This window comes from Diadema setosum, chromosome 21 (assembly GCF_964275005.1).
Source record: "Diadema setosum chromosome 21, eeDiaSeto1, whole genome shotgun sequence".
Classification (NCBI taxonomy): Eukaryota; Metazoa; Echinodermata; class Echinoidea; order Diadematoida; family Diadematidae; genus Diadema; species Diadema setosum.
The window spans coordinates 5,202,589-5,229,764 of record NC_092705.1 but is presented as its reverse complement, the minus strand read 5'-3'; the positions used below and the strand labels follow the sequence as shown (position 1 = coordinate 5,229,764).

At 39.6% G+C, this 27,176-nt stretch overlaps 1 protein-coding gene across 1 annotated transcript in view; it reads right to left on the bottom strand.

The window, feature by feature from the left end:
* Positions 1 to 27,176, bottom strand: part of LOC140244832 (protein unc-80 homolog) — a 138,355-nt gene that overhangs the window by 67,363 nt on the left and 43,816 nt on the right. The window contains exons 8-21 of the mRNA XM_072324444.1: positions 24,370 to 24,521; positions 22,821 to 23,029; positions 10,070 to 10,185; positions 9,291 to 9,402; positions 8,537 to 8,730; positions 7,724 to 7,948; positions 6,764 to 6,899; positions 5,979 to 6,299; positions 4,918 to 5,064; positions 3,775 to 3,915; positions 2,712 to 2,908; positions 1,980 to 2,186; positions 1,149 to 1,361; positions 304 to 442 (exon numbers count right to left, since the gene is read on the bottom strand). Coding sequence (XP_072180545.1) covers positions 304 to 442; positions 1,149 to 1,361; positions 1,980 to 2,186; positions 2,712 to 2,908; positions 3,775 to 3,915; positions 4,918 to 5,064; positions 5,979 to 6,299; positions 6,764 to 6,899; positions 7,724 to 7,948; positions 8,537 to 8,730; positions 9,291 to 9,402; positions 10,070 to 10,185; positions 22,821 to 23,029; positions 24,370 to 24,521 — 2,509 coding nt within the window. The remainder of the gene's footprint in view (positions 1 to 303; positions 443 to 1,148; positions 1,362 to 1,979; positions 2,187 to 2,711; positions 2,909 to 3,774; positions 3,916 to 4,917; positions 5,065 to 5,978; positions 6,300 to 6,763; positions 6,900 to 7,723; positions 7,949 to 8,536; positions 8,731 to 9,290; positions 9,403 to 10,069; positions 10,186 to 22,820; positions 23,030 to 24,369; positions 24,522 to 27,176) is intronic.

Sequence of the window (27,176 nt, the reverse complement as noted above, 5' to 3'; positions counted from 1 at the left end):
AAATGTACCCTATCTGCATATATTTTGCATACAAATAACATTTGGTAGCAGAGAAACAGTAAATCAAAATAAAAATATGACAGCAGAAACAATCTATCAATATGACATCTGTTGAATGGGAAACATTCGGATCAAAGATTGTGTCACTCACTAGTAAGAGCCATGACAGTCAGATTTGTTTTTGGTGGGAGCAGTTTGATCTTGTCTAAACTATGTTATATCACACATCTTCAAAAAAAGAAAGGAAGGAGGAAGGACACATGTATATATAACAGATAGATAAGGATGTGTTGCTAGTCTCACCTGCAGACCCTGCCAGTTGCTGGCTGCTGTCCAGCAAGAGTTCCCAGGCGAGTGGGAGTATGTTATCATAGACATCCTCGCTCAGGATGGGAGCTGCCTTGGCCAGGAGTGACAGGGGTGAGTGGTACAAATCCATGGCCTGGATGGTCATAACAATAAAAGGGGCGCAGAAAGACAACCAAGAAAATGACAAGAGATCCTTGACCTGGAGCTACCGCAGAAACTTCCATATTTTGTAAGACCCGATTTCGATTATAACATAATAGATGAAAAAAAATGTATATGTATAATAAGGTCAGCAGAGTGAAGTGTCTGTGAACATGTCCAATAGAATGTAAAGAGCCTTGATGCATAGGCTATTGAGGTAGAACATGGCAAAGATTGAATCAGGGGAGGTTCTGGAGTAAAACCAGTTCAAAGTTTCAATTGCCGATAAGATTTGGCTTGCCTCATAGGTTTAGTCATTAATCATCCTTACATCCTTCATCCTCAGGAGAATTTAATGTCTCAATAACGCTGGGAAACATGGGCGGTCGGATTGAATCGACTTTCATTTGCTGCTCACATTCAAAAACCAAAATATAGGGCCCATCGGCCAATATTTGCATCGAAGCGTGCACTCATCAGTAACAGATGATTCCACTTGAGATTCTTTGGTTGTGTGTGTATTCAAGGAGAGATCAGTGATGAAGCTGAATACAATTCACTGCAGGGATTCTTGAATACATTCAAGCCAGGCCTGCCTTCCCACTCCATTAATCTCTATGCTACTGGGTGGGGAAGAGAAGAGATATACAAGAAGAGATATAGAGAACATAGATGAGATATACCAGGAACCAACTCACCTGCATCTTGAGGTACTTCATGATGGGCGTGTCCTCCACCTGGGGTCGCTCCAGGTCAAAGGGCAGGGTCATCGCCGAGTTGGCCACGGCCGAGTTAGTGCGGCTGGTGGTGTTGTGGCGGAACATGCTGACCTGCCGGTCGAGGGTGGACGAGGTGCTCTCACGCCGCAGCTCCCGGAAGCTGCGGAGGGTGGAGTGTCCCTGGGTACTCTCCTGGGGTGATGATGGGTGATGGGGAAGAGCAGAGGGGTAATAAGGAGGGGGGAAGAGGGGATTGGTTTGGGGAACAGGTGATAATGAGGGAAGGGGAATGGGTTGGGGGAAGGAAAAGGTCACAGGGGAAGGAGATGGCAGGGGCAATGAGGGGGAAGGGAATGGGTTGGGAAGGGATGATATGGAGAAATGAGGAAGGGGGAAGAGGGTGACGAGGGGGATGGTAATGGATTAGGGAAGAGGGTACGGGAGGGGCATAGAGGGGTGGGGGTTATGGAGTGGATGACAAGAGTGGAAGGCGTACAAGAAACAGGAAGTGGAAGAGGAAAGATGGAATACTTGATGATCAGATGACTCAAAGCTAAACAAGGGCTTTCTACGGCAGACCTTTTCCAGAGGGATAGTAGTTTCAAGGTGTTTTCAAGGATTTTGCAACTGCAGAGGAATTCCATGTCATGCATAGGCAGTTGTGTATTGATGCAAAGGTTGTTCTTCAAAAGCTCAGGTGTGTTTAAAAAGAAAAAAAAAATACAAGCCTGTAGTCAGGCACACAAAGAGTTGACATTTTGGATTAAAACGATAACTCGCAATGTCAAAATGTCATCCTCGCTGACACACCTTCCTCTTGGTCTTGGCCTCGAATCGTCGGACCTTCTCCTCCAGTTCCTCATCCCTTGCCTTTGGGAAAACTTCCTCGCCATAAACTGCCCTCACAGCCTTCATCAGCCGGTAGCAGTTCCTCTTCTGGCGCTCCAGGCAGTTGGGGTGGCAGCTGCGCTGGTGCTGGCAGATAAAGTTGCTCTTGCTGGCGATCTCGACAACGACCTTTGAACCAGCCAAAAATCAGGGGAGATTATTTTACACTTTTGATCTCAAAACACTCCAAAGCATCTCACTAATACTGGCTAATTGCATCAGTCAGACAAGTTCCTTGGTAGACCCTTTTGATTTCTTGCGAGCAAATTCAACTATACCCAGTGTCATCTTCTTTGTGCTTCATACATCAATTGCATGCCTTAATTATTTTGCTTTTAAGAAACAAATGTTATCACCAGGGTAAGAGTCCAAAATGGTGGTCTGGCCATGGAAAAATATTACATAACATTCTGCTATCATTGCAACTGATTGACAAATTGCCCTACATTGACGTAATAAGCACTTAATTGATCAGTGTTTTAGTAGTAGCCATGATAAAAATCACGGGTGTACGTTCTCGACAGAAGAATGAGTATAAACTTTGCAACATTTGTCAGTGAGACTGGCTGTCGAGAGAAGAGATTTATTATCAATTAATGAAAAAAAAAAAAAGAATAGGTTGGAGATCAAAAAGAACTCAGACATTGCACTCACTGGTATCCAGGGCATGTTCTTGGTGAGGTCAACGTCCTCCAGCCCGCCCCCGTCTGGTGTGGACACCACCTCGGAGAGGTCCTGCTCCTGGGGGCTGACCTGGTCACTGAAGACGCTACTCGTCTCTCCCGTCGAGTCCTCGTCTATGGAGATAGAGGACACCTTGCGCCCCTTGATGGACCCAGATCGCGCCAGGCCTGAAACGGATTAGGATAAAACATGAAGTTACTGGAGGGTACTTGGTTATCTTTATAAGCCTGATCAGATTCTTAATGGCAGTTTTCAATTAAAGGTAAAACTAGTTTTCATATGACTGCAGAAACTGCCGACTTTTGCTCTACATTGTGTAATGGAGACAAATGCATGAGAAATGAGTGAAATAATTCTGTGAAAAGACAATTTTTGTTGGGTGATGATGGAAATGCAAAAGATTACCCAAAAAGATGCGCCAGAAGTATTGGAACCTCAAGAAAGTTTCTTATCATCGTTACCAAGTTATATTTTTTTCTTATCATCGTTACCAAGTGATATTTTATAATCGAGTACAAGGATTATGATATATCGGGCCGTAGCAGCTAGTACCCACTGTGTGAGAGTAAATCACATATGCAGCTTGTTAGCTACAACATGCAAGTCAATACTATGGGCAGGGCATGTTTTGATCATCAAGTACATTCTACATACCCACCACTGAATGAGGGCGCTTCAGGAATAAAAGTTGGGAATATTTACTTTTTATTACTTCACACTCAAAATACTCCAAAACAACTCAAAACTCCTGGCAAATCAAGTCATTGCAACCAGACAAGTTTCTTGGTGGAGCCTTTTGATGTATATTGCAAGCAAATTCCAAATGGTAGAAGATGAATTTTGAGCCCTTCCAAGAACTATGTTTTAGTCTTAACAATGACTTACTGAATGATAGCATAAAAAGATAAATACTATCTGAAAAGACATGACTGAAATCAGATTGTATAAAGTGCAAAGCTATGCACAGTTACTGAATATGAGAAATGTCAAAGTGTGCCAACGTGCAGGTTCAATAGGGGCAACCCTTCCTTACCGTGAAGTGTGTCTGGTCGGCTGCTGCTACGGTGCCTTCCGGTCAGCGGCCTGGCCGTGGCATCCCTGCCCATGGGGGATGTGGTGACGCCGTGGCGACGGAGGAGCCCGCCCCTGCTCTGCTTCCTTGGCTGCATGCCGACTGGAAGGGAAGATCAGGGGGAAGGGATGAGGAATTGGCTATAGACCAGGCTCCAATGACGTTATAATTAAAGCCATGCTGAGGGGCAGAAACTACGTGTGGGGGGGGGGGGGGGGGGGGTCCCCATACATACGCATGGGTAAGCGTTACATCCCACCTCCCATCATCAAGTGCAATTTTATCAGGCCAGTCAAGTAGGCTGGTAGGCAGTATGTGTACCATGTGCCACAGCTATGCACTTCATACAATGTACATTTGTGATTTTTTTTGCTCCTCAGGCAATGCGTCATTTGACATCACAGAACCTCGTCTACAGCTGTAATGGACATCTATATAATCCAGGACCGACCCTCAGGACATCATCTTTTACTTTCCCCTGAATGCTCTCATTTCTCTTGTTGCCACAAAATGCAGGTACTTAAGCTGGGTGAATAGATCTTAAAGTGTCGTAAGTTTTGCTTTCTCAGAAAGTTTTGCTCTTCAGATGACTGTTGAGAGAGAATCAGTTCTGACAAAAATTGGAAAAGAATCAATGTGTAAAAGCTATGTCCTAAAAAAAGAAACTATTATCATATTTATAACCAATGTATATTTTATGTTTTATATATTTTACAGATTTTATATATTTCATATATTTTATCTTCTATGGCAACCACAGACGATATCTCATAGTGCTTTGTATCCAGTGGAAAAGGTGCTCTGAAAATATCCATTGTCATTATTATTATTATTGTTATCATTATCAACCTGATGAACTAAATTTTCTAATTCTTTATAATGTGTCTCTCTTTTTGCCTTCTCTTCCCATCCTTGATCTACTACTAGATCTCAGATGAAATGGACATACAATTGTACTGCACTTAAAATGGCAATACTGAGCTACTAGCACCAACCACAAAAATGTATCTTCTGATGGGACTCAATGGATTAAAAGGAATATCCACATGTGGATGGTCTCGTAGGATCGATACCCACACACCATCATCTATCATCAAGCCTTACTTCTGCGCTCCTCCTGCTCCACATTGTTGAGCTCCGTGTTGCTGCTGTGCTGGGAGTCGTCATCCCCGCCGCCCCTCTCCTTCTCCTTCTCCCCGATCTTCTCGATCCCGCCAAGGGCGAAGCTGATCTTCCGTTCACTTCCCCAGGCTGTCAAGAGACGATTATCGGTCAGTACGAATATACAGCTAATGATGAGTGCATCCAGTTAAGTGCACAAAATTAACGATAAAAATCCTGGATGGATGCTTTTCTTGGGGCTACATAACTATCCAAATAATCAAGGAGTCTGTATGACAGACAGGTTAATCCACAGGAAAAGATTTAACATTCCCTGTGGGTAGTTCCACTTCTTGTGAAAAAAAAAAATTAAGGCAATATAAATTTCGACACAATTAATGGATACAGTCATTTTCATGTCACAGCTTTTTGGGTGGTTCTCTAGATATTGCTTATCTTTCAATTTCTTGAACTGATGCACTACAGTTCAGTGATATCAGCCATGTTCTCACAAGGCATGTCATGATAGAGAAAGAATCAAAATATTGCATGTTGAATGTCTTTATTAAAGGACAAGTTCACCTTCACAGACATGTGGGTTGAGTGAATAGAGTAATACTAGTAGAACACATCAGTGAGAGTTTGAGGAAAATCGGACAATGTGTTCAAAAGTTATGAATTTTTGAAGTCTCTGCTCACTCAAGGCTGGAAGAGAAGACTACTATAGCTTATGATGTCACATGTGTATAACGATACAAAGAATACATAACTTTTTAACAGATTGTCTGATTTTCCCAAAGCTTTTACTGATGTGTTTTACTACTGTTGTTGTATTCACTCAATCCACATGTATCTGAAGGTGGACTTGTCCTTTAACTAATTTGTCTATCAAAAAGACTATAGTACTGATAATACAAATAAACTCCTGTTCTATTTTGAAATGCTGGGGCACAAGACAGTTGCTTCTAAATCCTCCACCAGTGCCCCTCCCCCCTCCAAAGAGACTGAAAGAGAAATATATATTGACTGACATGCACACGCACACGCACATACACACAATGTACCTAATGGACTCTCTACACTCGGGTTGATGCAGATGCTGTGCCTAGGGTGGGGTGGGCTGGAGGTGGTGCTGGAACCGCCGCTGGCGTTCCTCGTCAGGGGCTGGGGGGATGCGGGCGCCATGGTAACCGTGGGTATCTCCAAGAACTCGCTGTCTCGGGCACCGCGGTTCATACCACTCAGCCCCCCACCCCGGTCCATCTTGCGCGGCTTCGGCAGGCTCTGGAGGGTCTCCCGGAGGAAGGACGTGATCTCGAGCAGCAGCTGGCAAGCCACCATCTTGAGGGCGTGGGGACATGCTGTGCCTCCCGGGTTCACCGTCGCTATGGAAACACGGAACCACATCACACACACACACAGACAAAAGATGATGTACAAAATATATATGCAAGACAAAATCTGCACGAGGTAAGTTCTACTTGTATCATTATGCTCTTGTATGATGTTATATTGTAACCACTAGCTTTAATGCAGCTGGGGTTTGTGGTTATCTTAATACACAGAACAACTACTGTACCAACGGTAAAAGATCAAGACACACCATTTTCTGCTACACCTGATGCTTGCAACAAAAAAAAAAAATCTTTAGCCCCTTTGAGATATGATGCACGTTATATAACAAACATTCTCTTCATTCTATATCTGCGTACACTTCAGATAAGTTTGTACTAACTCGGTGACAAAGGAACTCAACACTTTTCTACTTGTGTTAACGAAGAAATACTGGAAAACTTCTTGAACGCACAAATGCTGACCGTACGTACGGGGCTGACAAAGATGGCCCTACCTTCATCCAGGAAATCCTCTTCATCGTCTTCCCTCCGGAGTCGTTTCTTGAGCCCTTCATCCCTCACTTTCCCTACAACAAAGATAACGCCCTGCGATTCCTGCTTCTCTATCTCCTCCAGCCTTGTCCCAATGGCCTGACGGCACGAGGGGAGGGCAAAAATGGCAGAAGAAAGAGTAAAATCACAACAGAGCCATTCCACATCTATCTAATTGTCAAGTTTGATGTTGCAACATTGAGAGTTAGCATTCAGTATTCTTCACACCACTCTAGGACAAATTCACTCAAATATAAGTGTGGATTGAGTGAATGCAGCAATAACATTAGAAGAACACATCAGTGAAAGTTTGAGAAAAATCAGACAATCTGCTCAAAATTTATGAACTTTTATTTATAGTTTTAGTGCTGTTATTGCTGGATGAGAACACTACTACAGCTGTGTGACATCACTGCAGGACAATATTAAAAAGATATATGCACATTTCAATATAGTCTTATATTCCTAGCAAAATGCAAGAACACTTGACTTATTTCTTTCTAAAAGCAGGGGTACAATATTACCCTTCAATATCTGTCAGTGACAAGCCATGGGAATGTGTACTTTTCCTAAAAAATCAAATTTTGTGGAATTCTCTCTACATTTCCTTTGTATCACTGTCCTGCACTGATATCACAATCTGCTGTAGTCTTCTCATCCAGCAACAGTGGCACGTAAAACTTTAACAATTCATAACTTTTGAACAGCTTGTCCAATTTTCCTCAATCTTCACTGATGAGTACAATTACTAGTAATAGGGGCCTATTGCTTCATGTTTTCAAATCACAAATATATTTGGGTGAATTTGTCCTTTAATTTGTAATATAATATACAAACAATTCAATGTCTCTTAATATCAAAGAATTCAGTGGCATTTGGCAACTATGAACAGCAACTGCTGTATAAGCACACCATCTACTCACTTCGGCCCACATATAGAACATCTTGGCAGCTGCCCGCTGCAGGGAGGCGTGTTTCCGATAGCACGACGAAGTCGCCCTCGCGCCAAACACGTTGCTCAGGCCCCGCCCCCTGTTTGCCCCGCGCACGTTGAAGCGCATCCAGTCCGGCCAGTCGCCGTAGTTGCAGCGGTGCACGAAGTGGCAGCACTCCAGGAAGAGAGCTGCCCGTGAGACCACAGGAGCATGCTGGGAAGGAGGAATTTCAATATATATATGACACGTGGCAATCAAGTTATGACGGACACTGTAAATGTGTCCAGAATGATTTGTCAAACACGTGAGCTTTACTGAGTAGCCAGTTAGAGAATGCATGCCAACATGTTTGGATTTTTTTTCTGAAAAGATGTACACGTACATTACAGATTTTAGGTCCAATGCAAGAAAATGACTGAAAAGCCAATGTCAGCTTCTATACTGGTTTTTCCTATTAACTCATGTTTGTTTTCTTTTTTTCTCTTTATGTAAATTGCAAGCAAATGGACCTGTTTGTTCCTTGGTGTTTCTTTCTCCTTTTTTTCTTGGGGGGGGGGGAGGAGAAGGTGCGCATGGGGTGGGAGAGGTTCATTCTTACTATTAAGTTGGATTTGGAATTAAATGTCTATATCTAACCTAGTTTCTTCCAAAATACATGTATGCTCTTCTTCATGAAATGGCAAGAAATGGATGTGTCTTCTGTTTTGTTTTGTTTTCTTTTGTTTGTTTGTTTGTTGTTTTTTTTTTTTTTTTGGGGGGGGGGGGTGTAGGGCTGGAAAGAGAAGAGTCAAGCATTCTCACTAGGTCCAGGGCCGCTGCCAGGAACTCGGCGTCCGGCACGCTGCCTGGGTTGCAGCAGTCCATCAGGAAGGTCAGCCGCTTCATGCCAGACGCCACGGCCGCCTTGTTGACTGGCCGCTTCTCTCTCTCCCCGGTCAGGTCTACGGAGTCCGAGGCATCCTCTTCCTCTTCGATGGACTTTGGTGTTTCGCATTCTGATGAAGGAGGAGAAGGGGGTGGGTGGGGAAGAAACGAAAGTGAAGATGGCAGGTGTTTTGGTGATCCAGACATTGGAAGACATTTTTCCAATTTAATTCAATTTAATTCAAATTTCATTTCCAATATTACAAATTTCAAATACTATTTTTAAAAAAATCAATGTAAAACACACAGTATATGAACATACATTTGAAAGCAGAAAAAAAGGGAAAAAGAAAAGCAGAAAAAAAAAACTTGCGAAGAAGAGCAAGGATTGCACATGAGAGCACTAAAAATGAGAGAACTAAAAACATGCAAAATTCTTTTTGTCCAACTGAGCAGGAAAAATTACTCACACAAAAATTTCCACTTTTACAGTAGACAAATCCGTCACATTCACTGCATAATGGAGCAGTAATCTTTATTGTTACTTTACATGTACCTGACCTGTCAACCCTCCCATAACTTTTACACATACATTCCCTCCTATTTCATGAATATTCATAGTCTCAATGATGCATATTCATTATACTCTGGCTAAGAGAAGAGAAACAATGCGCTAACACCAACATCTCACCATCTTTGTCCTCAGGCGCTGCGTCTCGCCTGGTCTTCTTGCGGAACTTGATGAAGAAAAGATGGTCCTCCATCTTTTTGCGTCCACCCATGTGGATGCTGGCATGGGTCTCCTTGGTAGGACAAAGTGTACCACAGGTCAAAGGTTAATATTGTTTCAACATAATTTACAATTTTTTACGATATACATTTCAGCAATGCAATAAAAGTGAATGGTTGGCAAGTGGTCCTTTCTCTACTTCATTTTTTAGAATAGGACCAGTACACACTTTATTAAGAAAATTGCTTTAATCCTAATAAAAACATACTTTCAACTGCCTGAAGAGCGAACACTCGGAACCAATTACACTTAACACATTATCATTTGGATACTTCATGCATATTTTTATATCATGCACAGAGTGAGTATTTGTAGTGTATGGACACCTTTCATCCTACAATGTTATATGATCACACAGGAGAAACTCATGTAACATATACTGTGAACCAGAATCATTTGAAGCATCAAACTTTCGCAAATTAAAGCCAACAACCCTTTTTGTGGCATGAAACTTTCGCAAAATTGGCAGCTGGCATTCAGTGCACTGTGAAGACAAAACTAGCATTTTATTTTTGCAAATCTTGGCTCGGTGATCCCCACAAAATTCACAAAAGTTTCATGCACGTGAACATTTATGATTTAACAGTAATAACACCCATGCCACAAATCGTCAACAGTTGTAACCTTGACACACAGCATCTTAAACATGCTCTCAACCATAATTTTCTGTCACTATGTACCTTTTTGTTCCTGCCAGGTGTGTCTTGCGGCTGCGGGGTGGACAGGTCGGGCGAGCTGTCGTCCGGGATGATGCTGGATCGAATGGCTCTATTCCTCCATGTTGTTACAGCTTGGGCTGTTGGAGGCGAGAGTGCATATTCAGAGAAAAAAAACAAAACAAATGGAAACAAAAAACATATGACCCCGGTGGTGATACTGATTAGAGGGTAGCACCAACAATGGACAGACAGCGCATGGGATTCATATATACACACACACACACACACACACACACACAAACCTGTGCATTTTCAACGCAAGTTGTTTGGTGCACAATGTCAAATGTTTTACTGATATCTGATATCATCACAGATATACCCTAGCTGTATCAAAGGGGCGACACAAAAAGAAAAACGTAGTAATGTTGTTCATTTTGGCCATCTATGATGGCACTTCCTACAGCATTGCAATGTCTCTATGCCAAAAAAAAAAAAAAAAAAAGACGACTGAAGCAATCATTCCACTTCTGTCAAAACTATCTTACAATTTTTTGGACACTTTCCGGTGCCACTTCACTTCAAAGTGTGTCTTAATTCACATCTTTAATGAGACTATCACCTGATACACTAATTTACAAAGGTGTGGGATAGCTACATGATGTCAGTTTGACATAAATCCTTGCTGTCTTAACCTTTCAAAATGTTTCATATCGTGGTGACGTACACTCATTTCAAGAGTTGAAGACTTCAAGAGTTGTCATGGTAAGTGATCAGTAATCACTTCTATTTCATCATAATGAAAAGTCTTATGCCCTACTGATAGACACAAATGCCTTGTGCTAGAGGGTTTATATCTTGAAGATATATCAAGTTTAGATAGATACCATCAAATCTAAATCAAAGAATACTTCACCATATGCTATTCCATGTTTAATGCAAATACACGACAACTGCCATTTATCCTTCTTTGCGTTTAAAGCTTATTTACATAGAACTGAAAAGTCGTCTTCTCTTTCTCTTTCAGTTTGATTTGTGGAATTAAACAAGGAAATGAACAACTGATCTTCAATACATTTGTAAATATGCGTACTAGTCTTTTTCAAAGACCCTCACATTGTTGTTAGCACTGACAATTGTAAGAGAAGCGAGTAAAAACTCAAGCATGTCAACCCCTCTAGTAAAATTCAGTTAATTCAAAGGTGCGCATGAAGAAATTTGGATGGGTCTCTGAACAAGGCCATATCTCACTGGAGTTGTCCTCTGGTCGTAAGTTTAAGTCCAACTCATGTGACGTACCTGCTTCTCTCGTAATTATGAAGACTACTTACAAGTGCACCCTTGGCATGCAAATACACAAATTCAGCAAATAATTCACAGATCGCACTATGGAGCGCACAAGAATGCATGCATGCTTTGCATTTCTACACAGTTCCCAAGAGAGAGCCGAGTCTGGAAACATAAGATATCACTTTTTTTTTTCACACTGCTTGAAGAGCTGAACTTGCTTTTTTGTCAGTTTTATGGTGTGTTACTTCTGGAAAGAACAAAGTGAGGATCTTAAATCTGGCGATAATAACATGCAGAACATCCTCAGCTTATTCTATTTTATGTATAGGGTGAGTTGCCTCTAAACAGTGTGTCATTTGAAATGGCATGATAGCAGAGAAGAAGACAAGATGTCATTCAGTAAAAAGAAAAAAAGAAAAATGTAATTAAGTGCTTGCAAATTGCATAGAAATTGCCAGATAAAGCTAACAAAGCATACCAGCAAGACTAACTCTTAGCACTATCAAATTGTGTAGCTTAGGCATGCGAGAGATAACACCATAGATGTCTAGAAATACACTTTTGAACTAATATTTTAGACTATGTTTTGGGTACATGTGTCTAACTTGTAATGTGTTAGAATGTATGACTTCAGTTACCCCCTTGATTTTCTAAAATTTTCTGTGTATTGACATAGAAACTGTAAGAATACCCTACGCTCAAAGACAAGTATAGAGCAGTTCATAAATGTTCATGATTATCAATATCATCACTGTCATAATCAAGATTAAAAACCACAATTACTATCATCCTAATTGTTATCATTAATACTTAAATCATTACAAACATTTTTAATTATTATCATCATTCTCATGCTGATTCTAAAATGTTATATTCTAAACAAATCAATACCAAAATCTCTTAAGTCTTCTTTATAATTTTGCTAAAATGTTTGCATATTGTACCTCCACATTCCCTAAAGCAATATATTTTGCTTTCACAAAACTATGCACATTTCATCAAATGTTCACTTCATCTCTGTATCCCATTTGCAAAGCAGGACAATATGAACAATGACAAGGAAATTAAAGGCCATGACCATAATTTGTGGCATTTTGGATAGCTCCTCAAAAAAAAAAAAATCAGATCCAAATTGCTTGTTTTTTATGATACTCACGAATTTGAGATTTGTTTTTTATTCACTGCTCAATTTTCTCACCTTTACAGTTTTTTTTCTTTTGAGTTGCCACGTACCCAAAATAATCTTTTGAACAACATCATTGTTGCCTTTCCTTGGTTTATGAATGCATCAAATGGCATTGTGAGCAATTTATGGAAATGTGTACGCATGATGTTACACCAAAACAAATTTAGAACTTTGTCTGATGTGAATGTCAAAATATGTGACCTTTAACTTCCGCCACATCTCAAGGGCTAACCAACCTTTGCAGATGAAAAAAAAATGGATGTGCACTTACAAACAAAAACAAAAAAACACAAAGAAAACAACACAAAAACTTAGATATATCCACTTTTTTTGATAAAGGAAAAAATGTATCATATATCATAAAACAGTCCCAGCTGAAACATCTTACAGCTTTGCATCCCCTACGAAATGAATATGAAGAATTACCTTGACCCTGAAATACCTTATACTCTACTCTTGAAATTTCAATTCCTCTCCAGATCCACACTCCGTACACCAGAACTGCTCACACAAACACACATGCAAGAGGACACACATACATACACACACGAATACATGCACAGATCTAGAGAAAAATTAACCTCTCTCTCTCTCTGACAAACATTTGTGCATCCAATCAAAGGCATGCTTGAGAAATGACAACCCTTCTCTTTTTTTGCACTGAATAAATGATGTTGTGATACATTTGGGTGCACCAAAACACACTTTGTATTGAAATGAATGGTATAGTTTTCGTTGAGATGGGGGATTCAGATTTCAACTTTTCTGCGAGATGATTAGAAACCACTTATGAAATATGACAAAAAACATACAATTCTAAGAGGTATTCAAAGTTTATCTGATGCAAATCCATTTTGAAATGGCAGAGACATCAAAAACAAAGTGAAACGAAGTGGTTCTCGTAAAAGGTGGGTCCCACCTTTATCTATTACTATGTATGTTTCTGGATATCTCAGCCATTTCAAAACCAATTTTCACCAAATAAACTTTGAATTCCTCTTAGATTTGTATGCTTTTTCGTATTTCATAAAAAGTTTCTCACTATCTCACACAAAAAAAGTTGGAAACCTGAAGTCCCATCTCAACCAAAACTATATCATCAATTTAAACCTCATTGAAAAAGAATAGCTTGAGACACATTTTGTTGATGATCTGTGTCATTAAAAAAAAAAAAAAAAAAAAAAAAGCTCATGATTACATTGTTTTGTATTGACCGATTCGGGTTCGTTGAGGGCAGCAGACATTTTATGGCACTGGGCGCAGCCATGAGCTCAAATTGCGGTGTCTCAGCCGACCCCCCCTGCTCTCCCCCACCCCCCGGGCAACATGTTTATCGCGCACTTGTAACAAAGGTTCGCGCACTAAGCAAGCATTCGCGCACTCAGTACGAGATGCCCATTGGCTAAAGCAACCATGCGTCAGTTTTTCATTCTGCGCGCGTGCTAATGTAGGGAGAGGGGTGGGGAGTGGGAAGGGGGGGTCGGCTGAGACACCGCGTAATGGCGCTGCCCATGCCAAAAATACACATAGCGCGTCACAGAATCGGTCAATAGCATATTTTCTCCTAAATTCTCCCACATTATTAACAACAACAAAAAAGAGAAAAAAAATGAGATTTGCATTCCAAGACACAATTTCATGTCTTTGTGAACACATAAGACATAGAGAGTGTATACTGCAAGTTTCATATCTGTTTCATACCCACAGATAATTACCATACAAATATATGTACAATGTTTATTGTTATGCAGCACTTACCAATTGCTCAGGAAACCTGTAGTAAACGCTTTACATGTTGACACTTATGAGGAGTTTAACAGTGCAGTTATTCAAAATCATGACTGTCTACATGAAATTTCTATGAAGTATGTCAGTCTTAGAATTGTTAGTTATAAATGATACAGTATACACAACCAGATATATGATTAAGGTAATAGTTCACTTAGCAATAAACAGTTGCATCAACAGAGAAAAAAAACAACAACAACAAAGTATAGACTTCAAATATATGGCAAAAATGTGTTATCCTGACAAAGAGATACAATGTAAACTGGATATTACTAAAACACATACATACATCCCCTACCAAAACATTAGAACATTCACACGTGTAGAGATTATCACTGGTACGTGTAAGTCGACTTTTGACAACTGTGTGCACTGTATATTGTGGCACACATACTGTACGAGCCTTGTACATACACTAATAGGCCAAGAACACGATAGCAACACCCTTTTTACAAATGTACAAGACATGATTACAGTTTAAAGTCACTTCAATTCGTCTACAGAGAGAGAAAAAGTTATGGATATATTCTCTGAAAGAAGAACAGGGTCAGAATCTGTTCAAATGCTAAATATAAATGAACAATTACATGTACATTGTTCTAATGACTGGTTTGTTTAAAGGGTGTGTACAGTTCTGGTCGAGGTGAGGATTTGGCTTATAACGTTTTGCGAGATATTCAGAAACCACTTTATGAGATGTCAAAGAGCATGCAGTTCCAAGGGGTATCAAAAGTTTATTCGATGGAAATCGGTTTTGATATGGCCGAGATATCCAAAAACAATGTGAAACAAAGAGATCCTAATAAAGTTGTGGCATGTCGCCTTTTATTATCAGCACTTTTTTGGATATCTCAGCCATTTGAAAACCAATTTTCATCAAATAAACGTTGAATCCTTCTTAAAATTACATGCTCTTTCATATTTCATAAGAGGCTTTTCACTATCTCACTTAGGAATGTTCAAAACATGAATCCCCACCTCAACCAGTACTGTACAGTTCCTTTAACACATAATTCTGAACATGTATTAGATACTTAGTAGAAGGAACACCCATAAAACAAAGAAGAAATAAACTGCTAAAGAACACTAAAGAAAAATCAAAGGCAAATATGTAATCCTGATTAAATATTCATTGTGATGATGGAGATGTTTAAAATCATTATAAAAAAAAAAGAATTAGAATATGATGATATGAATGTATTTATGTTAGTGATGGTGTGATTTTCCATTAATGAACAAACGGCAGATGATACAATAATACATGGTTCCACATACTCTGAGTGAAGGTGATTCTCATTTCAATAGCTGACTTGCAAGTATGAGTAAAAGATGAATGATAACTACATATGGTGCAATTCCATTTCATATCAAAGCTGGCTTCATAAACAGAGTACATTCAAACAGGTTTAGTAGCAGTTCCATTAAAATCTGACATGAAATTGCCAAAGTTATGGCATCTTTAAGCCTCAGGTATTTTCACAAAACAGTGACAGGAGTCCCAATCACCAAAGTTTAGAAAATACAGTACATTTGTGCCAAATTTTGCTGCAACTTTCATGATTCTGCTTGAGTGATGTTACCTCATTATCAAAGTCAATAAGGATATGAACTCGAAATGGAATTGCACCCAAACGATGTAGAATGTAAAGTTGCACAAGGCATGCATGGCAAACTTTTTCATACTTGTTATAAAGAGACTGTTATTAACTCAAATTTCGAATATACGGTGTATAATAGTGGCTCGTCCACATGGAATTTCCTGCTTGTTAAGAACAGCGAGTTTAAGATTGAGCCACAAGAGTTCCCTATTCTGCTTATAAATACCAGACTCTATAATGAAGAAGGCAAAGTGCAGTTTATGTCATAGGAAAGTCAATTTGCAAAGTTTCTATACAAGCTAAGACTACAATCTCTTCACAAGTTGCTTGCAATAGAGTCTATTGAGTTTAACTTCATTCACTCCAAGCTAAAGAACAACATCAAATCAAATGAAAGTGCAATGCTCATGACTCCAGAAACAGATATTTGTCATCCTTGGCAGTCTTAAAAAAATAAAAAATAATAATGATTTGCTGCTAAAAGATACAGAAAGGGTGTTATAGAACAAGCCATAGAAATCTGAATACCCCTCAATCATTAGGCGTTTTCACATCAGCCCGATAAAAATCCAAGCTCGAAATATTTTCGCGATTGCGAACTAGCGCGCTATTTCATTTCTTATTCACATCAGCCCGAAGAGACTTAGCCCGAATTTTTTTCGAGCTAATTCGACAGTTGAGTATGTGCAAACAGCATAAATTATGTGTGTGCCCTCTCGAAAATTCCTCATGATTTGTGTGCAGTTTGCCTCGATCGATCGGGTCACACACGCTAGGCATAATGGGATGCATCGCGCTAATTTCTCGAGTCGTTTTCACATTATCAAATAGCGCGCTAATATCCCACTATTTCAGAAATTTCCCGAGTTGGACTCGAGAAATTTTCTCGATCAGAGCGATACAATTAGCGCGTTAATTTGTGTTCACATTATCAAATAGCGCGCTATTTCGCTATCGGGAAAATTTCCCAAGTCAGAAAATAGCGCGCTATTTCGAAACATCGGGCTGATGTGAAAACGCCTATAGTGTTGAATTACCCTGTTCCATATACGTGAATCAGAAATCCCTCAGGCTATGCACAGGGCCCCCACCAGATTCTAGTGATATACGGGTTAACGGGGAAATGAGCGTGTCACCCTAAAGCAGCGAATCACTCTTGGCACTGCAGTACACAACAATACAGCGATCTTTCATTTAATAGCTTTGCGGTCGCAATGCATATCTTTGCTCTTGTCATGTCATGACTAACTGAACAGCATCTACTTCTGCTGCTACAAAACAAAGACAAAATCAAAAGCCGATGGCTATGTCAACAAAACTTCTAAAATTCATTTCAAAGATTTAATGAAACTTCATACAAAAAGAAAGCTGACAAGCGCAACAAAAGTATTTGAAAGAAAAATACAATAAGGAAATGTATATCAACCATGCAAAAGCTCCTAGGAAAAGTGATACTTCATGCCGCAAAGTAATAATCCACAAAGCATATTGGCTGCATATATGCAGTTGATGATTTGAGAATGTATAGCAAGACATTAATGAGTGTATAAATATCAGATGAGGAGGGAAATGTATTGCGTATGGCACATTTCACATACTGGTACTTTCATATTTGAGGGATCACTGTTCACAAGCATTCAAAACATCTGAACGTTGGTTGGTTTGCTTGGTTTCTCATAAGATTTATATGCATGTAGACGTATAGGTAAATGCTTTTGATAACTGAAGGTGCAACTCTGTACCAGAAATGATGAGATACTAATAGATAAAGGGAATAAACTGAAACATAATCCATTTTTATCTGCACTGTTACTTGCTGGTAGTATCCAAGTTTGATTAAGGAGAATTTGAAAGATAACCAGCCTCTAATATAGAAATTACTTTTCTGCTCACAGAGTAAAAAAAAATGGCAAGAAAGATAAAAACTGTGCATTTGTCTGAAAGCTTGATATTACTTGATATATCAAACACTACTTTTGTTTTCTGTTTTCTCATTTCCTTTGCACACAACTGTGTTGCTATCTCATTACCAATGTTGCATAATTCATCTTTCAATCATTTCATCTCATTTTGTGTGTGTGTGTGTGTGTGAGTTGATATTAGTCTTGTGTGCTAATATCGAGGTAAGACCGCTCCCCTGAATTCGATAGTAACTGGAGAAATCATCCTCTCAATGAATGAATATGATTCAAGGGACCAGAGACTTTCTGTCCACACTTCGGCAGAGAACAGCCCAGCCATGCACATTGGACATTTCATGAACCACAATCAAATGCAGCATAAATAAGCTCATACTGAAATGATTCGCAGGACACTCCATGCTTTCAAAACGCAATTATGTTCTCCCTTCCTTTGTGTTATATAATGGAATGGCCGTCAAATGTATCCTGGGATGAAATGTTACAAACGTGCTTCAATTAATGATGAACCAGGGCATGAAAATATGACAAATTTTAAAACTTACTGACCCCCCCCCCCCAAAAAAAAGGGATGCTAACATAATGAAATTATGAAACAATCTTCTTGAAGAGCTTGAGTGAAGGCAAGACACAAAATTAACTGATATCAAATGTAGAAGCAGTCAATCTGCTGAAATTGTGTGATACATGTTGGCCAAGCATATGGTGAAATAAAAACAAAACAAAATAGAAATGAACAGAAAAAGCAGGAACAGAAAAAGCACTTGCTACAAAATCAAATATGAAACATAAGAAAGCATGCAAATGAAGTGTAGATATAGCATCTGCAAGCTTTGAAGGCAGCTGCTAGCATGAAAAGGTGTCGACTCTAATTCATGACCAGCTCTCTGGGGAAATGTCCCCAAAAGGATGCTGGAAAAATGAATGAGCCAGCTGCTTCCGCCGTCTAATGAAATGTCTGCGCAGAGAGATTAAATCTGAGGGATTATCCCAGTCTCTTGGATGATCTCTCTTATCCATCAACCAAAATCCCCCAGCCCCTTCACCCCCCCCCCCCTTCCTCATCACAAGCCCATCGAAAATACATGCAGAATGAATATTGGATGATTTGACACAGAATGGTCTAATAAAGCCTTTTTAGTGATCGAGACAGATATTAATATTATCAAAGAAAAGGATGGATCATGATGGTGATGTCAGCATGGAATGGTAACAAGAACAAGTATTCAGGAACTTCAAAAGAACTATGATTAATAACTTAAAAAAGGAGTCTTTGGGTAATTAACTGATTAAGGATGAGAGAGTCACTAAGATTCAAGAAGGATTTCAGTAGGAAAACCATGCTACATTTTGTTACGTAAACCAAAAAATGTGTCAAAGTGGTATACTCTCAAAAGGGTAGGTTGTCAGTATTGATTAAAGATAGTCTACCTCATAAAGAAAAAGGGGGCAAGTTAATAAGTCAACCAAAAACAAAAAGATTAAGAGTATTTTAGAGTGATTAGAATAATTATCAGAAGTGGCTACAGTCCCACAGAGTGGAAAACAAAGAGGAAACTTGGCTGGCTCAGGTCAAAGTTCAAAGCTGAAAGTGCAAAGTTCAAACGTTACCTTTGGGTAATGGTCGTGCTCTTACACCCATGGGTTGACCTTTTGGATATACATGAAATCATACGGGGGAATGCAAAAACAGAATCATCAATGCAAGAACTTGACAGAGGGTTGGGCTGCAAAGGGCCAAAAAACAAATTCAGTACACCAGAATCACCATACTTCGAGACTTCTATATCTCTTATTTCAGCTCGCAATTCAAATAGTACTTTCATTTTTCAACTAAGCTCGAAGTATTATTTGTTTTTCTGACCGTAATTTTCCTCTTGCTCCTAGACAAAAGCCCAAAAGGATCTTCAGAATGAAGATCAGATCAACCCCCTTCAGAGGAGTTTGATCAAAACGTCTTCAAACCACTAGTCCTCCTTTTCTGTCACTCGTTTTGAGCCCAACTTGCAGTTAAAAGATTTATCGATCAGCACACACAAAGATGTTTATTGCACAGATTGAAGCCTTAGTTGTTGTTTATTTAGTTCAAGAATGGGATATTGCACATTTCTGTTCAGTTTAAAGAAATATGTTCAGGTTAAAGAAATAAAGATTTGTTGTTGGTGTTGTTGTTCTTGAACACACTGATTTCCTTGACACTATACACTTTGACTTTATGGAAACTGCATAATATGACAGTATGGTACATTTTCAAGGAAAAACATTTTTGCCAGTCTTGCATATTTTGACAATCGAGAAAATCAGCAAAAGAAAACATCATAATAATGCAAATTAATAGAGTGAAAGCAAATTACCAGTACCTCATTTAAAGAGAGAAAAAAAGAAATACTACAATTCATTCACAAGTGATCTAAAACATACAGTGTAATTGTTTTGACTTGACTTATCATTTAATAGCATATGGCTGGTTCATCTTGACCAATACGTACATGCCTGCCAACTGAACAAAAAAAGTACCATGTACATACTGTAAAGTTTATAAAGATTAAACCAAAGAAGCGGGTTTGCTAGAAATGAACCAACAAGGTACATCTAAAATAGACACAAGATCCATTTTTAACTGGCATCACAGCTGTAGGAGGGGGAAAAATAAATGTAAGCACATATCACACAAGCTACGACATTTGGTGGGACTACACAGTACAAACAATTGGTAGTGTGTAATACAGAACCAAGACAGGCTGGTCAGTTCAATACTGGATGGGGTTGTTGCACTAGAGAAGAAAACACATATTAATACACAAAAGTGTCATCCTTTGACCAATTAAAAAAATTAAGAAAATAAAACAAGCAAACAAAAGGTCCAGTTGGCATTTTATTTCTAAAGGACATACGTATACAAGCAAAGCTGTATTCTGAAATAACAATCATTTGAATATGCAAGCACGAGGCGTCAGCATCATTCGCCTGTTTTCTTGCCTGGTTGGGTAGGGGGACCACTTCACCAGGTTGGCACCCTGCTCTTTGCGATGAATGAATGAAGCAAGTCCTTTTAATTGTGTGTGTCATGGCTAACACACACACGTTACCTCCATTAAGTGTCCTATCCGAGGGACAGAGTGTTTTGCTTGTCACTAGAGGGGACGGAATGCTTGCACACAACATTGCTCAGTGAAACTCGGGAATCGAACCCGGTACTCTTGGATGCGAAGGTAGACACGCTATTGACTGAGCCATATGCCCCGCCCTTGCCTCCAAAGTAGCTGGAAAACAGGTGCATGCCACAATGCCCGGCCCCCTGTATGCAAATAACTATTCACACGGAGGTTTTCTAAAACAGTAGTACAACTGCCAAACTGGAAAAATATGTGTGTTCAACTAATTCCTGTGATGTTATTGTAGTCCACCTTGAAAAAAAAAAGAAAAAAAGATAGGATAATGGCAATGACTCTACACCATCGTGATGTCAAAAAAGGAGAAATTATGGGAAAAAAAAGATGGTGCTACATACCGGTACATTACTCTGTGTTGTATAACCTTATGAAATGTTAAAACAATCGGCTCTGACTGTATAAACATTGGGTCATTGTATGACTGCTGGCAGAGTTTCTCAGGCTACAACAGCAACTTATTGAGTGGTGGTAAAATCTTCATGTAGCCACTTTTTTTTTTTTTTTTTTCGTGTGTCCTTCAGGTAAACTTCTTCATAAGGAATTACATTTTTTGTGCAGCTTTTGTGTGTGGTTTGAGTGCCATCATGTGATGTTCTATAGGCATCACCTTTGCTTTGGCTGTTAACTGGCTTTTAGCTTGCCATTTTGTGTCAATTTTGCCACAATGTCACTTCACCCATATGTGCTCCCCTACTTGGACAATAAATATTATAAGCTCCCTTGTGGAAACATTCTTTTAGCATAGATTAAAATGATAAAATTGTTTGATTGTTTATAATACTATTCGATTCTATATCAGTACTAACCGGCTGGGTGAAATTATCTTCAATTGAGCCCCATTCTTTTTTCCATAAGAAACAAGAAAAGCACTCAAAGAGTGCCTACGTTTGAACAGGCCTACCCCAATCCTACATTCATATCATCTGCATTATATTCCTTGACTATGAACATACCCTCACTCCGACCAGTCGTCGCTGCCTTCACTTACATTGTACTTCCTGACTACCTGTGCAATGGCTCTGAAGGTCACAAAAGCAAGCGTGCCATCTAGTGTTCATGATAGATCCTACCACTGATAAAGAATCCTTCAAAAAACTCAACAAAAAAAAATGTTCTGGAAACAGACAGTGATTCACATCGCTACCAAATTTAATCATTTGTTCCTAATTGTGTCATTATACAAACTCTTCTTGCAAATTTCATCTACATCTGTCGATAACTTTTTGATATATTTTGTAAACAGACAGACAGACAGACGAACCAATGCCAGCAAAAACATAACCTCCTTGGTAGAGGTAACAACAACAGCACATCCTCAGCTGAGACGTTTCATCCACGATGTCCATCTTGATCTAGGTATATAAATGCATACCTGGCTTTTCTAGAAAAATGTCCTCCAGAACAACAGTGTGCCAGCACTAAAAAGACTACCCTGGTTGCAAATACAGTACAAAATAAGAAATGAAAATATGTGCATTACTGCATTATCATTATCATATCATTTCTTTGTTTGTGTTTGTGATTGGATTTATCTTACGAGACCATTGCAGAATCTCTTACAGTACATGCTTTGTGAGCAACCTACAATACCACTGGACCGACAGCTTTAATTCCCCTATGAAGGACTCACAAGCATTGAGGACCAAGTGCCTTGCTCGAGGGCACAACTGCTGCTGCCACGGGATTTGAACCACAGACTTTAGGAATAAAAGTCCATGATTTCATCCACTAGGCCACTACGTCTTTTTTCTGTTGACATCAAGCCACATTCTGCTTTATCATAAATGAGAAACGATAGCTGGGAGGATGGGAGGAACTCACCGAACTGGAAGACGCTGAAGCGGCGCTTCCCCGTCCCGTCACCAAGATCGTCCTCCAGCGTCGACTCCGAGTGCGGGAACTTCTTGCGGAACAGGGAGCGCCTGAGGCGGGTGCCGGGGCTGACGTTCCCGGACTCCATGCCGCTGTCCTTGCCGATCATGGACGCCGGGTGGACCTTGTCCATGTCAGGCTTGCAGATGTTACCCTCGCTGCGTGCAAGAAGGACACAAATTGATATAGACTGTGACATCTAGCAAGGTTTTCAGCATGGTATAGTCATTCCTAATCAATATACATGTGACTCTACAGACTACATGTATACCTGAATATCATCCCTAAATAAAAGTTGAGTTCTATTTCTACTTGTTTCAAATCACATCACTGACTTCTATGTAGACCTTTTTTTACCCCCAACATACAATGTACAAAGTAGGACACAAAAGGCTGATATGTACATCTATTACTGACAAAATGACAAAATGTACAAGAGAGAAAATGACGTGGTGTATAAATCGGCACTGTTTAACAATATTTCCAGCTGGGGAAGAGAAGTACATGTTTTTCCATGCTATACCAGTATCTCCAGTATTAGTGTAAGGGTGTACATTATATGTGCAATGTTTGGGGGGAAAAAAACAGCTGAAGTTCAAATAAATGTTCAATGCTTTAAAATAGTGAAAACTAATTTGGGAAGGATCAGAATGGAATGTTAGAGCAATATAGGCAGGAATATTGTACACTGTCTGGGTATTACAGGGTGCTGGTGAGCAGTGATCTCTTTTAAAAAGTCAAACAGTCACTGCCCTGCATGCAGCTACAGTGAAACTCTGTACCCATGACCTTCAAAACAGTAAATCCCCATCTGTAAACAAGGTAATTTATTTTTAAAAGATACCATGTCAACCACCTATGGACAACTGCACCATTAATCTTATCGTCACGAGCCATAGTTGTGGCGCTATGACACTAGCTTTAATATCAGCTATTGACAGGATCGGCCTATGGAGTATGTCTTCCATGTGAAACCACAAAAGGAAAAAAAAAATGATACTAAATCACTGTTATGCAGCTAATGGCTATGAATATGTCAGCTTAAACAGCAATGATAACAACAGCAAGCTATTGAAAAGTGCTGAAACAATCATTTTCTCTACAAGCTACTAAAATTGTGCACTTTGAAATATGAAGATGAGAAATATGTTGACTTTTAGTACATAGAATATAATTCTCCAGTATATGAGTCATAAGACCATGTAAGAAGGCTCATTGTTTTAAATTTCTGCTTTCTCTTCTGAGAAAAATATGTTCTCTTTTTACAGATACACTTTTTACAGATTTTTTACAAATCGAGATAATAAAGAAATAGGACACAATGTTCTGATGTTCTTTCCACACAAGCACTAGATATGGATGTATCTGAATTATAAAAGTGCACAACACTGTGATGCAGGATTTGATTGGTGGATTGTTTGGGTTTTGTTGTCTTTTTGGGGGGAAGGGGGATGGGGCACATTTTCAAAGTGCAAATGCTTTAGGCAGCAACACAAACCTGTCGGTTTTTGGCAGCTTGCTCTTCTCACAGAAGTCTTTCTGCCCCTTGCCCGCCGAGTCGATCAGGCCGCTGAGGGCGACGCGCCGAAATACGCCTCCATGAGCCTCACGTACGTAGTGCAGCAGCTGCCGGACATCGCTGTACAGGTTCTGCAGGTGCAAAAGGGGGCAGTTACTTGAATTGGGGCTGTTTACACTTGAAAACAAACTCCATACACACACAGACACACACACACACACACGCACACACACACACATAAAAGTACCTCATCTAGCATGAAAGTTACTGTTACGGCTGTACTGAGATAGCCGTAACTTGACGGTCATCACAATATCTTATACCTCTCGGCTACAGTACAGTGATTTGTGTTCACTGATACTGCAATTATTGCATACAAAGTAGACCACATGAGAAGATGCAGTTTTACATTCCTCACTACACAGCCACATGCTGTGCAAAAGCACTTGCACAGCACTTTCATTTTTATTTAGAACCTTTTGGGTTACTGCATGACAAATATTAATGCCATGAATCACACTTAAACGTGGAATCCTGGGTCTACCTCTCTAGCCACACATCTCTTACTGTAAAAGAGGACATTTTCGTGGAGTTGAAATTTTTGCACATTTCACGCAACCAGAAACTAGTGCAAAAATAAATGCATGCAAATATTTTTGTCTGCCATATATTCCAGTAGTTGATGTCTTGATTCTGTGGAATTAAAAACATGCAAAATTAGTCTTAACCCTAACTAGGCTGGGGGGGGGGGGCCTCCGAGGCCCCCCCTCAACGTTTCGCGCGATATATCGCTATCGCGAGAAGCTTTTGCCGCGACGTTTCATGACTTTTTTCTTTCGAGTCTCCCACATCTTTTGACACCAAATTTGCGATGCCCGGGTGCGCGGTTCCGAAGTTGCGCATAAATATGCATGTGCATGTCAGACTAAAAATTGCTCAAAAACGTGAATTTGTGTACAATTTCAATGCAAACTGTGTTTACAGGCAAATTTCATAAAAGCATGATTATTTTTGGGTTTTATTGATTAAAATCAATCAATAATGCATTTTCTTGTTCGGAACAATGTCACAGACAAATTTCATCGAAAAAACAATGGAAAACATAAAGTCGAAAAAACGAAGAAATACATAAGAAATTCAAAAAACAACAAGGAAAAGTAGAAATTACGCGGTGCGTAATATATGTCCCCGCCGGAAGTAGCATTTTGTAGCAAAATGTGCAATATAGGTAAAAAATCAAGGTCAAAGGTCAAAGAAGTCAAAGGTCAAAATTCTGTGTAAAAGTTTTGAAGCCCTCACCTAGTGCCATCACATAAAGCAAACGGAATCAAAATCGGGTTAGAAATGGCGAAGGAGTAGCATTTTATAGCCAATGTACAATACAGGTCAAAAATCAAGGTCAAAGGTCAAAGAAGGCAAAGGTCAAAATTCTGTGTAGGAGTTTTGAAGCCCTCACCTAGTGCCATCACATAAAGCAAACGGAATCAAAATCGGGTTAGAAACGGCGAAGGAGTAGCATTTTGTAGCCAATGTACAATACAGGTCAAAAATCAAGGTCAAAGGTCAAAGAAGGCAAAGGTCAAAATTCTGTGTAGAAGTTTTGAAGCCCTCACCTAGTGCCATCACATAAAGAAACGGAATCGAAATCGGGTTAGAAATGGCGAAGGAGTAGCATTTTGTAGCAAATTGTACAATATAGGTAAAAAATCAAGGTCAAAGGTCAAAGAAGGCAAAGGTCAAAATTCTGTGTAGGAGTTTTGAAGCCCTCACCTAGTGCCATCACATAAAGCAAACGGAATCGAAATCGGGTTAGAAATGGCAAAGGAGTAGCATGTTGTAGCAAAATGTACAATATAGGTCAAAAATCAAGGTCAAAGGTCAAAGAAGGCAAAGGTCAAAATTCTGTGTAGAAGTTTTGAAGCCCTCACCTAGTGCCATCACATAAAGCAAACTGAATCGAAATCGGGTTAGAAATGGCAAAGGAGTAGCATTTTGTAGCAAAATGTACAATATAGGTCAAAAATCAAGGTCAAAGGTCAAAGAAGTCAAAGGTCAAAATTCTGTGTAGAAGTTTTGAAGCCCTCACCTAGTGCCATCATATAAAGCAAACGGAATCAAAATCGGGTTAGAAATGGCGAAGGAGTAGCATTTTGTAGCAAAATGTACAATATAGGTCAAAGGTCAAGGTCAAAGGTCACGACTGAAATTCTGTGTAGAAGTTTTAAAGCTCCCATGTAGTGCTATCATATAAAGCAAACAGAATCAAAATTGGCTCATAAATGACAGAGAAGTAGCAAATTGAAGATTTTGATCACACACGGACGCACACACGGACGCACGGACGGACACACGGACGGACGCACGGACGGACGGACGGACACACGGACACACACACGTACGGAGCCCGTTTCATAGTCCCCTGCTCGAACTCGTTCGGCGGGGACAATAAAATACTTAGGAAATTTTTTCTGATTGTGCAATTTTTTTCTCTTACATTTGCTAAGGACACTAAAACCAATATCTACACAAAAAATGTGCCTGTTTTGAGCTTTATTTAGTGATTTATACCAAATTGTCTGATTTCATGCAACATTATGCATAAATTAGCATAATTTAGTGTAAATGATAATTTTTGAAAAAATTAACTTCATGGTACTTTAGATTACATCATAGGCAATGCGTGTGCCAATTTTCATCGCGATTGCGCGATCGACGGCCGAGATCCGGAAGGGGGGCCTGGGAGGCCCCCCCCCCCCGCTCTTTCTTTTCTCCGTACACATTCATCT